This window comes from Vombatus ursinus, unplaced genomic scaffold, assembly GCF_900497805.2.
Source record: "Vombatus ursinus unplaced genomic scaffold, bare-nosed wombat genome assembly UNPS02014861.1, whole genome shotgun sequence".
NCBI lineage: Eukaryota > Metazoa > Chordata > Mammalia > Diprotodontia > Vombatidae > Vombatus > Vombatus ursinus.
The window spans coordinates 15098220-15112839 of NW_020954639.1; the positions used below are offsets into that span (position 1 = coordinate 15098220).

Sequence of the window (14620 nt, forward strand, 5' to 3'; positions counted from 1 at the left end):
CCTAATGCTTGCAGTATAAGGTGAGAGCTCACTAAATGTTATTTGTCCAGGTTTTCTTCTCTGTCCTTTGGGGGGGCATTCTTGTGTTTGTATTACATGTATTTAGGACAACATTTCTCATGAAGCTTTCAGCTTTCTAATGGGGCATTTTGAAGCTCAGGGACTTCCCACTGTCAGGAACCTGAGCAATATAGATGGAAAATCAACAGAAATTACACTTGGGAAAAGACATTTGCTGTAGCAGCACAGTGACAAGGAGAGGCCAACAGCTACATTGGAAAAAATAATGGGTCTGGACCAGGGTATAAAGGTAATGTAATGTAAAAGTGGAGTATTCCAAATTCCAAATTCTAGATTGCAAATCTCTGTTTTTTTTAAAGCCTTGATTACAATTATATTTGCCCCTAGGGAGAGGGGCTTCCCAAAAACAGGGAGAATTTTGCTACCCTCAGAAATCTGGGGAAATGTCTTCATATTAAGACCCTAACTTTTTTCTAGATATGGGGATTGCCCAGGGAAGCCCTACTTGATTCACTTCATTTATGTGTACCATAAGAAGTGAATTCTTAAGATGGAATAAATCTATGCGAGGGGATGATACATCAAGGAGGAAAGCAAATAATGAGTCTGGCTCCTTCTTTGTTCCTAAATGAGTCAACACCTGTGGTGCTCCACCTAGCAGATTAAAAGCCAAAGTGAACCTCTGCCTATGGGTTCAATTTCCATGATGACAAATGAACTTTGTCATGTCATATAGTCTTAGGTTGTACCCTGAATCCCAGTCAGCTTTTTAGCAAATTCACACCATCGGTCATAAGGGGATGGGGTGACTGGGTGTGCAAATTCATAACTATTGCTGATGAAGAACTCAACATGTTAGCCATACGAATGGTGGGTCGATAGATACATCTTTGTAGAAAGAGGACAATGTACACCATTTGTGGCATCAGTTTGTGGGGAACTGGCAGGATCACAGGATCAGGAGCTGGAAGAGACCTTGAAGGTCATCTGACTTGACCCTTTCCTTTTGCAGATGAGAAAACTGATGATGAGAGATATGAAGTGACTTGCCCAAGGTCACTCAGATGAAATTGGTCTCCAAACTCAGTGTGACTTCAGGGGTGTGGGTAGGTGATCCTTAAAGTTACTACCTTGGTAAACAATCATGAACATTACCCTTAAGACGGGAGAAGGCAAGATGATGAGAAGGTCTATGCCATACCACATGCCTGAGATAGAAGTTCTAAAGTGGGACCAGCAGTTTTCATGTCCCTTGATCTCCTGGGGCCTCAGTTTTCCAAGGGGGTTGAACTAGATGGCCTTAGAAGTCCCTTCCAGGTCTAGACCTCTGATGTTAAGATACTGCTGCCTTCTTGGACATAGAAGCAATTTCTTTTGAAGTCATTTCAGTCTGTGTCTCAATTAAATTACCTGGACAGCCTGGACAATCTGGACTTTCACAAAGTCTTTCCAGACATATAGAGACCTCAGATTCCCTGCCATCCTGGTACTAGATGCCTATTGACCCTACTCTCCTACAGAGGAAGAATTTGTATTTAGGTCCCTTAAAAAAGATGAACCCTGGGTGATACTTTGCCTGTGTCCTGCTTATGTTCTTTCTTTTTGAACACCTGCTCTCTGTAAGGTTCTAGGCTTCTTCAGTTTCACTCCACTAAATTTGGTGTTCTCGTGGGCTGAGAAATTGCTGAGCTTGAAACCTGGATTCTACCCCCTTACTTTCTCATTTAATGTGCATCTTACTGTGTTGACCTTGAGCAAGTTAATTTACCTCTGTAAATAGTTTTCTCACCTGTAAAATGGAGTTATACAAACTGATGTTTAAAGTCCCTTCAGGCTCTAATGATCTGTGCTGTGCATTCCTGGTGTTTTCCCTGTGAAGCAAGAGGATTTCTGTCTGGTTCTGTGACTGCCTGGCCACAGCAGTGCAGGCAACAAGGAATGCAACTCCTTTTTCTGACTTGATTCTCTTCCTGCTGCCCTCATGGCCCCAAGCCAGCAGACACCTGCAAATTCCTTTTGCTAACATCTATTACTCTTCAAAGAAACTAAACTCTTATTTCTTTCCCAAGTTGAATGCTTAAGGCCAGCTGCCTGCTTCTCTATTAGTAGACAATTCACCTTTTAAGAAGGAAGAGAAAATCCTGTTTATTTATGTTCATTTATATCTTCTGATCAAACTCACATAAGATAAATTAAAGGGTTTTTTTTTCCTGCTCAGAGAAATATTTAAGTAACATAGGTATCGGCACTGGTTTCATTAAACTGTGTTGGGGAGAGGGGTTATTAACTTGCTGAGTTTCTGGGATGTGGACCATAAGATCATAAATTTAGAGCTGGACAGGGACCTTATAGACCATCTGTCTAGATGTCTATATGAGGTCCAACTCATCCATTTTACATAGGAGAAAACTGAGGTACAGAGAAGTTAAGTGATTTGTCCATGATCATACAGGTAATAAATGAGAGGTGGAATTAGAACACAGGGTCCCTGATTCCAAATCCAGTGTTTTTTTTTTCCACCAGATCCTGCTGACCTTTATATATTGCCCCTGATCTGCATTGTTACAGACCCACACCTAAATTCATAAAACTCCTGGTGATGCTTTTCCATATAAATACATACATGCCTATATATATGCATAAAAATGCATGTGTGTGTGTGTGTGTGTGTGTGTGTATGTGTGTGTATTTCAGGGTAGTTTTATGGGCCCTCTGGGTCATTATATTGACCTCTAGGCATATATATATGTATATGTATATGTATATATACATACATACATACATACATACATATGAAGGGGGAGAGAGAGAGAGAGAGAGAGAGAAATAGGCAGCTAAGTAGCATAGAATGTTGGATTTGGGGTCAGGAATATCTGAGTTTAAATCCAGCCTCAGATACTTACTAGCTGTGTGATCAAAGGCAAGTCAACTTAAACTCTCTCACGGCCTCAGTTTCTTCATCTGTCATAATGGCAATACTAATAGCCCCTATGTTACATGGCTATTGTGAGGATCAAATGGAGTCACATGTAAAGTGTTTTGCAAACTTTAAATTGCTATACAAATGATATCTATTATTATATACATACATATTTGTCCATGTGCATGTATTTATGTATATATAAATGGGTATTGGATAATTAAGTCTTCTAATGTCCCTTACAGTTGAACATCTACGATCCTAGGATCCTATGTGAGGGTGTTACTATGGGCCCTTTCCCTGAAGGGCAGGGGAAGGGGCAATTGTTTTACTTGCATCACTTGGCACACTTAGGCACGTACTCTATGCGTGAATTTGGTCTTGACCCAGTTTCAGCTCATTTGGAAAGCATCAACAAGGGCTTCATCTTTCTTAGTTTGATGGTCAGTTCTGTCTAGTGACTTTTGTTCTATCTCACTTTTGAATGTCTGTGTAGTCACATAATCCTAGAAGGACATGTGACCAGACAGACAGCTAGGTACCATAGTGGACAGAGTGTTGGACTTGGAGTCAGGAATACTTGACTCATTCAAACCCTGCTTGTGTGATGCTGGACAAGCCACTTAATCTCTTTTGGTCTCAGTTTCCTCATTGGTAAAATGGGGATATTACTATCTATCTCATAGGGTTGTTGTTGAGATTGAATGAGTGCTTTGGGAACTTTACAGCATGATATAAATGCTGGTTATTATAAGGGGGGCCCTCTGAGCTAGGAGGTGAGGCCTGGCAAGTTTCTGGGGTCTGGCAAAAGCCTTATGATGGACCCAAAGTAGCCTCTTCCTTCCAATTTTCCATCATAATCTTGAGGAGCAGATGGAGGTCTCGAGGCTCCCATCCCAAAACAGAGGATGTGATTTTAGTCACCTGAGTGACCTATGAGGGTTCTCTGGGTTTTCTTAAGAAAGGGCACATTGTCCTCAGGGTGCATACACTCCAAGATTATACAGCTCCTACACACAGGTCAGGAAAATGCCCCAAATACCAACTTACCAGGTAGATTTTCCCCGAGGAAAAGGGCAAAAGGTATAGATTGTGTCAGAGGTCACCTGACAAAAATACCTGACTCTTTTTGGGGGGATGGGTGGGTGGGAAGGAGTGTTTGTACTTACCTGCCAAATTTATAAAAGGAGCCAGAGGGAAGTAGTGTTTGGAACTGATTTCCAATTCTTCATACAAAATACTTTGGTAGATAATGGCCCTATGTGCTGATAAAACCCCAAATAATAAGAATTCTTCTCCCAGGGATATACATACTAACTTTCCTAGAAAATTCAGGCCAATTTGGAATTTGTTAACTTAATAATTGTTTTTTAAAAATCCCACTATCCCTTACATGTAGCTAGCCATCCCCTTCCTCAGGCCTTTCTCACTTTGGGTAACTGAATAATTTTTTAAAATCCCATTTATTTATTTAAATCTTAGTTTAAAAAAAAACCAGATCTGAAAGTCTGTGTCATCCTGGCTATTTTCAGTCCTAGACTTGGTTATATAAGTACATTTTCATTCCTTCTTTTCACTCACTTTCTTGCATTTCTTGTCTTAGTAGATTTTAATCTTTGTAGTCATACAGAAGAGAGGTCAATGCTTGTCCTTTGACAGATTCCATTGTCTGTTTCTGGCCAAATGACAGGCTAAACCATGGCTTCCTCAGGATGCCTCATTTCAATGAGCACAGACAGTGAGCTCTGAGCCTTGAACATTTCTTCAGATCAGCCTGTCACTGATTAGGTGATAATCAGGACACCATCTTTCTTTTCCCTGAGTCAGTGAATCCCTCTTCCTATTTTGATCTGCTTTTTTTTTTAAAAACACATTTCCTCTCTTTCAATAAACTGAGTTCATGGGCAGTCCCAATAACCAAGGGCATAGCTCTCCTTTTAGGATTGCCTTCTTGTCTGGGAGAGAAGACCTCAGTGAAAGTAATTTTGAATAATGGAGTTTCAAAGTACAATGGATGATGATTTAAAAAAAAAAAGGATGGAAAAACTGAATAGTGAAAGAAGAGGAAACAGAAATCTCTTAAAGATATCATCATCCCTTGTTTGTTTCCAGAAGATTATCTACTGAGGCACCATTTTCCCTCACTAACTTTAACTAGGGCAATATAGAGGGTTGATGTCTTTGTCTAAGAGGGGACTTAGGAATATATATATATTTTTCTTTTTGCCTCTATGTGTCCCTCACTGTCTTTGTCTCTTTTTGTTTCTGTGTCTTTCTGTCTCTGTTTTTGTATCTTCTGTCTCTGTCTCTCTGTCTCTGTCTTGCTCTCTGCTTTCTTCCCTCCCTCCCTCCTTCCCTGGAATATTCTATCATATAAAAATGTAAAATGCTATTCATTTATTCTACATTTTCCTTTTCATGGGACTTTTCACTTTCAAATTGGAGAACTACAAAGAACACTCTATTTTTTATTCAGAGCACTCTTTTTCTTGGTTTCATATGACCTATAAAGAAAGTGGGATCACAGTAGAACTTCAGGGCAAATGTCACTTCTAATCATGCTTTTCATGTGCATCTATCGCTAATCCCAGAACAAGATGGCTAAGTTGAAGGAGAAGTCAACAGTGGTGGACAGTTAAGTCTCTACTAACCTCATCTATGTATTTCTTGAGCATTTATGCAGTAACAGACCCAGAGATGCACCAAATATTATTAGTGGGAGGCATCTCATTAGCAAGGTTTCATTATCTCAGCTTTTCTAGATTCATTTCAAGGCATAGCACATCATAAGGTGAGAAACAAAAAGAAAGTATGAAGTAACATGTACCAGGTGAAAAGATCCCGTCGCCACTGCCTCCTGGCCAGCCGATAATTTCTCTCATTTTCCTTAATGTGACATATTCCAAAAGTACAAACACTGGAGCAATTTCATAGGTGAACCTGAAATGCAGTAATGTTCACATTTTATTTATATCACCCAAAGCAATAATTTAGTAGTTACAATATCTTTAGAATTGTTCCTGCTGTAAATGTCACATTCATATCACATTAAGGTTATAACACAGTCAGCTCAGAGGATTATGCCTATCAATAGGTCTCATTATTTTCCCTTGATCCCTGAAGTTAAAAGTAAAAATTAATGGTAAAATACACAAATGTGGTTGATCATAGAGAAGATAAAAAAGGAATTTTACAAAGTAACGTGATTCAAAGGATAGCATCTGCTCCCATTCTTTTTCATATTATACATATTTAAATATGCAAACTACAAAAATATTTTGCCTTTTGCATTTTCACACAGCTGTCTTTAGCTGTCTTTTATGGATATTACTAGATTGTTTTCTGTAATCCTACAAAAAGCCACGAACCACTCCTGAAACTCACACCAATACTGTAGATGCTGTTGAATTTTTTCTTTAAAATATTAAAAAATTTTTTTTCCCAAAACAGTTGGAGCAATGACTATCGCATCTCACTGGAAGTTAACCTGGATTACATAAGAGCAAATTTAGCTACTTACATATTAGTATTTGCTGTTGATGTTAGCCAGTCTGCCGCTAATCCAACCATATCCAATCCAGTAGAAAGCTGATTGAAATATCTAGGATGACCTATGTATAAATCAGAATACTTTGATTATGGTCTCATCTAGTAGAAATAAATAATTCTGGAACACAAAATTTACCTGTATAAAGAAGATTGGGGCAATCTTTTGGGCAGTAGGAAAATATTTCCTATATTCTACAAGAGTATTTGCTTTCAGGTTTGGTTTTCCTTGCTTTAAGATATCATTCCTCAATTCCAAAGCATGGTTGGGAATCAGAACACCATTTTGTTTCCCTGTTCTTCATTCAGTGTAGCTGAAAACCTAATGTATGGCGCCAATCCAAAGATGGACAACCTCTCACTTAAATGGCTTATGATGCAATTAAAATCTTTTGGGGGGGGACAGGGGAGATCTGTGATGCTTTCAAGAGGCAGACACTGAGAGGCCTGCCAAACACTGATGATAACATCAGTGATGAATGGCTAATGATGATAAAAGACCAGACAAAAATGGGAAAATGGGAAACTTTGCTAATTGCTTTGCCCACGATTCAAAGGCTGATGATAGTCTAAAAAATGGGGTAGATGGGTCTAATATTTGTCATTTCTTCCCTGTCAGAATAGATGATTGTAAATAGAAGAGCTCTCTCATAATTGTGATTTTAAATAAACCTGATTAAATTCAACATCATCGTCAAGTCAGAATGATGCTTGGGAATATATTTGATGGTCTGATTAATCCATTTACAAGGCTGATCTAATTGACTTCTGGGTTTCTCTAAAAATCCTCTCAGGGGTTTGACTTCAAATACCCCTGGGGATATTATTTGAAAAAATGAGATTTCCAGTGCCATGTTAGAATTCATTTATAGACTCTGCCCCACAGATGCTTGTCTCAGGCTCTCTGATTTTGTTAACAGCCAGAATTTTGAAAGATGAACAACTGAAGGCATACAATCTGATAAAAAGACATTTCCCACTTTCTGAACGTCTGTCTTAAACTAGGAATAGTGATAGCTCACAATCTTCATATGGGAAAGGCAAGATAAAGGATAGTTATGGGGAAAACAGGGGCAAAAATCAGCATGCTACTTATCTCCTGGATTGTAGTGGTCTCTTATCAGACCTAGGCACATTGCTAGAAAATTATGCATTAAAGGAAGATATAATACTCTGAATGAGCTTTTGAAAATGAATGGATCTCGGGCTTTGTGCTTCTTCCAGTATTGTATTAACTCTATGTGGCCTTGTTCAGAGCCTTTGTCTCCCATTACTCCCTTTCAGGCCTTCCAATGCCAACCTTTTCAGCTTTACCCATCCATATTGGGTGAGAGAACCTCCTTTCCTGCTCCTGGCTACTGCTTGGAACAGCTCTCCCGTTCTTCTCTGCTTCATTGACTCTGCATTCCATTTCAGCCCTTTGCCGAACACATAGCTTGCTTTTCTGTCCCAGTGCCATGTCATTTCCCTTCCCCATAGTTTTCTTTAAAATTATTAAGCTCAGCATTCCTATGCATCAGTCTACCTATATGTCTACAGAGTCACCTCTGGATTTCTTTGAGGTCCTATTACTGTGCCCTATTTAACCTTACTGAAACTTTACCATATTTGAAACTAATTGGGACCATGAGACATTTTACAGTGGTAGGGCAGGCCATCCTGATGGCTACCTTAGGCAAACTGGGAAGATCAGTTTGTTACTTGTATTGTTTGGCAACAAAAATATCCTCACTCTTCCATCTTTACATGCATTTCTCCCTCCTTGCTAAGTCTCTCAGTCAGTGTTAACTGATCTGCAGCTTTGGAGAGTCCAGAGGTTCTCTTGGCAGGCCAAGAGAAGCATTCCAACTAATTACATTTTCAATTTTTCTATCATTCCTCATGGGCTTGAAGTAGAGCCCATAGGATCCTAGCAAAGGATTCCACCCTCTTCCCACATTGCCCCTCCCATGAAGGGCTATTGGTGGGACCTGTCTCTGAACTTGCCCAGCTGTTTCCACAACCCTTTCCAACCAGCTGCTGCCACTGCTGCTATTCCATGCTCTCCTTCTGCTGAGAAGGACAGATGAGCAGCTCCCTAGGAAGCTAATGTTAAAGCATGCATTTAGCTGCTAGTGGGGAATATACAGCAGGGTGTAGAATAGGGATGTGACCAGCAGCTTCCACCTCTCCACAGCTTAGCAAAAGAACCCTGACAGGTTCGGCTAACCTGAAAGATAAGGAATGAATGTGTCCAACCTGTAAAGCTAAACAGGTAGGTAGGATGCAAAACTTCATTGTAAAACAGTTCTGTGTGTAAATGAACCTTCCCCATATCACCTCCATAGATTCAGGCTTATTAAAGACACCAATTTCTTGAGTTTTATTGCTGACTTAGCAGAGTCTAGTATGTATTTTTTTTAAGTGTCAAAGAAATGAAGAAGGTTGAATCCCACAATCTCCACTGTGATCATTTTTAAAACCTGCCTTTCTATTGTGTAAAGAAGTAGAAATTTCAACAGGAAACATGAAATTAATTTTTTAAAGCTGTTTCCACCTCCCCTTCAGCCTGAAGTGCATTACACAGCAAGTGATTATCAGGTTAAGATTGCCCAGGATAAAGGAATGTTAACATGTAAGCTTTTAATCCACAAAAGGATGGAAGGAAACTCAGTGGGGGTAGTAGCATAATAAACACTTTGACAGTGACTAAATAATCATAATAATCAAACAAGACAAGGGACAGTACAAAAAAATCTATCAGTTAAATAAGCAATTGGAATTTGTCTCTAATAAGCCACACATTTTAATAAAGTCAGAAGATGCAATGTTTCTACAAATCTTATTGAGATCTTCTCTGGACATTGACACTACTGGGCCAGAGAACTAGCCTGATTAATCCAATTTTTCATTTCAAGTTTAAACAAAAGACATTAAAGCTGTCGTTGATTAGTGTGTTTCCTCACACATTATGGGAAAAGAGAAGTATTGAATCGGCCGATTTCTTTCTGACATTAAATGGAACATTGATGGCCAGAAACTTAATTTCATTCATTTGCAATTTCCATTTTTTTGACTCTTAAAATTGAATTTCAAAAATCATTGGACTTTTACAAAATTGAAATGTAAAAATTTTCTTAAATTGTTTTTGATTCTGTGGCAATAAAAATAATAAGCAGTGATTTACCATTCTGGAAGCATTTAACAAGTACCACTTAAATTCCTTTAAGGACAACATGTTAGCAGGGAATGAAAAAATGGTTATGTTTCTATGTTCATGTCATGTTTAAAGTGTAACAACCATATTTTCGTTGCCTAGTATAGTGTCATGGCCCCATCTTGGCAACCCGACAGTATTAATTAATGATGATTCCAGTTCTAGATCTATCCTACAGTATAGCAATATTTTATATGGATCACAAAGAGCTGAACTCAGTTTCATTTCAGACAATGAGTCTGATAAAATTCATCTACTAAGTTTACTTTTCCCTTTGTGTAAAAGCCTTCACAGACCTAAAGCTACAGATATGTAAATATTGAAAATGCTCCTTTTAGTTCAAGGCTTTTAGCAGCTCTCATTAACCAACCCAACCCCCCCTCCCACAAAAAAAAACCTTCCATCAAGTCTTTGACTAGTTTGTATAGTAGAGACTCAGTAAATGGTTAGGGATGATGACAGTGGAGGTGGCCAAGGGCAAAATTGTCAATGCCAAATCACATTTCTATGCAAAAGCTATTCTACGTTTTCATTTTCTGATAAAAATAGTTTTGAAATTGCATATATATTTAAATATAAAAGTATGTTTATCTCCTTTTTGTTTCTTTTTTAAATATAGCACAATGCTTTTGGTTATTAAGTATTTGTTTACTTTTTATTATAATTCTTATTTTTAAAATTTAGCCTAAAGGGGTCCATGTGTCTTGGTGATTAACAGTTGAATGTATGAGATCTGAGGATAATCATGACCTGGATAGAAATAAACAGCTGACTTTACAGAAATAAAAATGAAATCTTGGAAGCATCTGCATAAATGTAATATTTCTGGCTATAAAATGCATGTGAATAACATTGGAGAGGGGAAGAGATCAGATTTTCCCTTTTTGCTTCATTTACCCAGTTGCATTCAAGAATATTCTCCCTCATTCAACACCATTGAATTGCTAAGTTTTCTCCGGGTGTTTAAAAATAGTAATTTAAACAATACCAGGAATCTGGAATGCAAATTTTAAATCTACAGTCACTTGATTAAGTGACAAAAAAAAATTACCTCACCAATACAGTGAGCAAACAGACTAGTGACAGTATGGGTGACTATGCCTACTAAGGAAATTGCTAGTGGGGCATAACTAGTATTCAGGACTTCGGTTCCAAAGATGTTTTTTCATCTTTTATTTATAAATAAATGTTTTCCGTTTCTTTCTCCATTTAAGTTTATTATGTTGGTATTTTCCAAAAAGAGATTGCTTTGGGAGGGGCAGTTAATTTGCATAGCAAAATGTGTCTAGTGTAAAAGGTAGCAATTTGCATGAATCAAGAATAACTAAGAATTTTGTAGAAATAGAGAAAAAAAAACATTTCTAATGTATGTATTATACCAGGTAAACTTTCATGGAAATATCATTGTAATGAAGGTGTAAATATTCCAGGTGAGAAAAAATCCCCCACAACCCAGCCTTCTAAAACAGACTCTTTCTTTTTACTGACATTAGTAAAAAGTGGCAGATGCTGTAAGTTTTCAGAAATATCAATAACTGTAAAATTGTATGATATAATTTTATTTAGATCAACTGATTCTTATGATTTTGTATGAAAATACAGAAAGAAACATTAGACATTTTTAATTTCTGCCCAGACAGTACCTGTTTTGATTGCATATTTTAGAGTTGTTCTGCAGTTAGACAAAATTTCCTCCAAGGTCTGTGGCTGATCTGCCAATTCCCAATTATGTTCTTGAAGAAGCTCGTTTGGGTAATGGAAATCAATCACCTTTGTTGATCTATCAAAACTCTTCACCACATACTGAAGCAAAATGTCCATTACATCTTGGAGAAAAGACAAAGTGGCCTCTTCTCCGTTACAAGCTGGCAACAGATCTGGGGGGACAAACCCATGTCAAGAAATTTAAAATGTCATACGCATCCATGTAAAAATCATGTTTGTACTCCTGCTCAGAAAACATTATGGCTTCATCTCTTCTGCAATCCAGAGTCAATCATATTTTGTTTGTATAAAAAGCAGATTTCCCTCTCAATTCCTATATTTATACACTAGCAGGAACCTTTGGAAATACTAAACATTTTCCTTTTGCATTTTCAGGAAGAAACTTATAATAATAAGAAATCCAATAGGCAAATTCTAATATTCATCTTTACAGACCATTGTGGTGGCTTATTTGGGAAGCCTTTGCCCTAGCTGGGCATTGGGCACGGATTTATTTTATTTTATTGCTACATTTTTGCGTTAAAGGACTCTCCTCTGTGTTTGGGGAGTTGTCTGACATGAAGGTAAAAATAGGCACAGTTGAATATGCAATGGGAAAATGCTACTGTATTTGGGAAAGTCCTTTGATTCTAGAGGCCAACAAGATGCATGTGTGTGTGTGTGTGTGTGTGTGTGTGTGTGTGTGTGTGTGTGTTGTCACTGTTGTCATTCAAATAGAATTGTTCTTCGGCGGAAAATTGTTCTCTCAGTCATAAGACCTATGATAAGCTCAGTGGCCGATGTTATACCATATTAACACAGACATTGACCAAAGTTTCCCAGGTGAAAAACACCGAGTCTTCTTGCTCTTAAGATGTCTGGGCACTAAGTTTGCTGGGGGAGGGGATACCACTGTACCTTTTGATTCTCTCGGTAGTGAGAAGCCAGAATCAGGACTCAATGATGCGATGCGAAGGCCCGCGACCTTGACCTTCCACCGGAATCTAGAGCAATTTGCCTTTGCCTGCGTTCTCTACGGATTTCGGAGAGAGGGCGACGAGGGGCGGGTAGGGGAGAGACTGGTGGCGATTCTGGAAATGCTCAGGGGAGGGAGGAAGGCAGACCTAATGCAAAAGTGCTAACTGGTGGCAGAGAAAGCCAGTGATTTAATACGTTCAGAGGAGGATTGCCCTCTCGGACAACCTCAACCTGTCACCGCCTTGCCACTCTTCTCGACTGCCTCACCTATTCCACCTCTTGGGGCTAGGGCCCCAGCTTGTGACTTCGAGGAGGGGCAGGAAGAGTAGGCGAGCTGGTGGGAGGGGGGCCTCTGGTGTGCGTTTGGAGACTGCGACTGTAAAGCCCTCAGCCCCAACGTGCGGAAACCACCTTGCTTTTTACCTGTTGAGTGCAAACACGCGTAATTGAGATCCATTTTGAGGCAGCTGCAGGGCTTCTGATTGCAAGTGCAAACAGTCTTTTTATCCGTTGATCCCTGAGTCTCCTTCTCGTTGCTGGTTTCCATCGGCTTTTCCGCGTCTCCATACAGCAAGGCTGAAGAAGCATACATAAGATGGAGCTTCAGTCTGAGACCTGGAGCACGGAGGGACCCTGTTCCGCAGCCCCAGGCCTCTAGCTGTCATCGGGCAAAGGGATTTGAGGATCTGGCCAGTTTTAGGTTAAAAAAAAATGAGTACCGACTACTTAGTTAACATTCTTCCATTCCCTGTCACCAGATTCTGTCACTGAGTCCCCAGGCTTCACACTTACCACAGAGTTTGTTTCCAATGCCTCCGGTGAACTTCTGGGCAACCTGGCACCAGGCTCTTGCTGGAGAAGGGATTTAGGGATAGGAGAGAGAAACAGAGGTTTGGAGGTTTTGATTGCCAAGAAAGTGGGACCGGGCTACAGATAAGTAACTAATCCTTTAAAAAGATTTGCAGCCTTAGGGCTATTCCCATTTAACAAACTTCTACCTAAGATGGAGTCAACGAGACCTTTCCCCACTTTGTCTTAAAGATCGTTTGTCAGTCTAAATAATTGGGCAAAGAATTACCTGCTTCCCTTTCACTTCAACCCTGTCTCGGGAAGATATTCTCCTTGCTAACCCTCCTCTCTCTCAAAGGATCTCTATTCTCTGTTTCATTCATTCACCCAATGCTTCCGCCCCCCCCCCCATGCCGAATCTCTTAATAAATCACCTTTCTATAGCGATTTAAGGTTTTCAAAGAGCATTCCTTAAGCACTTGGAGGTAGGCAAGGTTTGTCCCCATTTTAGAGTAGAGTTACTCAGACACAGAAAGGATGTGTTTTACTCAGGGTCACAGAATTAGGATCAGAGTAGGGGAATCGAAATACAATTTACTGACTTCAAGTCAAGCGTTGCTTCTTTCCCCAGTCCCAGAAGGAGGTGGAGGAGGTAAGTATTCAAAGAGCCGAGACTAAGGTTGGAGAGACACTTGGGTGCTGGGGGCTCCGGTCTCGTTCGGGTGAAAGGAACCCAGAGATTATGAAACCCCTCCTCACGGGTCAGGTGAACGCATAGGTAAAAGGAGAGCTTAGAAGCTTGAGTTCATTTGGGTCAATTGGGCATAAGATAAGGAATGCACCCTGAGAACTTTTCGTGCTGCAGCTGAAAGCAAGCTACCACCACCAACTACCAAAAACAATTCCAACACACACACACACACACACACACACACACACACACACACACACACACACACACACACGAAAACAAACCAAGCCGCTTCCCTCTTATCCCTCCTTTCGAAACCCTTTTTGTTTCCATCTCCCATGTCCCCAGTTTCACAGGTCAAGTGTCTTGGTTTTCCAGCTTCTTACCTGTGCTAGGGTTCTCCGGGTCCCCGGAGCCATCTTCGGACCCGAAGGACCAGAAGCCAGAGCCCGTAGATGCCATCCGCGCTGCGAGGCTGGTACAGGGAAATGAGAGTGCCAACTGCAGGCGAGAAGCTATCCGCTCAGTTCCTGCGTGCTTGTGCGTGAGTCTGAGCGCGTGAGTGTGTGAAGGAGGGAGAGAGCACCCTGAGGAGTCCCGGAGTGGTCGTGTGGGTGAGTGAGTGTGTCACACTCAGCAGCTCTGTATGTGTGTACTAGGTGAACAGCAGCGCCTATAGCAGCAGCTGCGCTCAGCTTGGAACCCACACGGGGGAGGGGCTGTAGAAAATGGGAGGGAGGAAGGGTTAGGGAGAAATGTCTCTTTCCAGCTAAGC

At 40.1% G+C, this 14620-nt stretch overlaps 1 protein-coding gene across 1 annotated transcript in view; it reads right to left on the bottom strand.

Moving 5' to 3' along the window:
* GAD2 (glutamate decarboxylase 2) overlaps nucleotides 1-14307 on the bottom strand; it is an 82869-nt gene extending 68562 nt beyond the window's left edge. The window contains exons 1-6 of the mRNA XM_027841623.1: nucleotides 14232-14307; nucleotides 13158-13217; nucleotides 12789-12941; nucleotides 11327-11560; nucleotides 6462-6552; nucleotides 5769-5881 (exon numbers count right to left, since the gene is read on the bottom strand). Of these exons, the coding sequence (XP_027697424.1) occupies nucleotides 5769-5881; nucleotides 6462-6552; nucleotides 11327-11560; nucleotides 12789-12941; nucleotides 13158-13217; nucleotides 14232-14307 (727 nt within the window). The remainder of the gene's footprint in view (nucleotides 1-5768; nucleotides 5882-6461; nucleotides 6553-11326; nucleotides 11561-12788; nucleotides 12942-13157; nucleotides 13218-14231) is intronic.
* Between the last annotated feature and the right edge of the window lie 313 nt (nucleotides 14308-14620).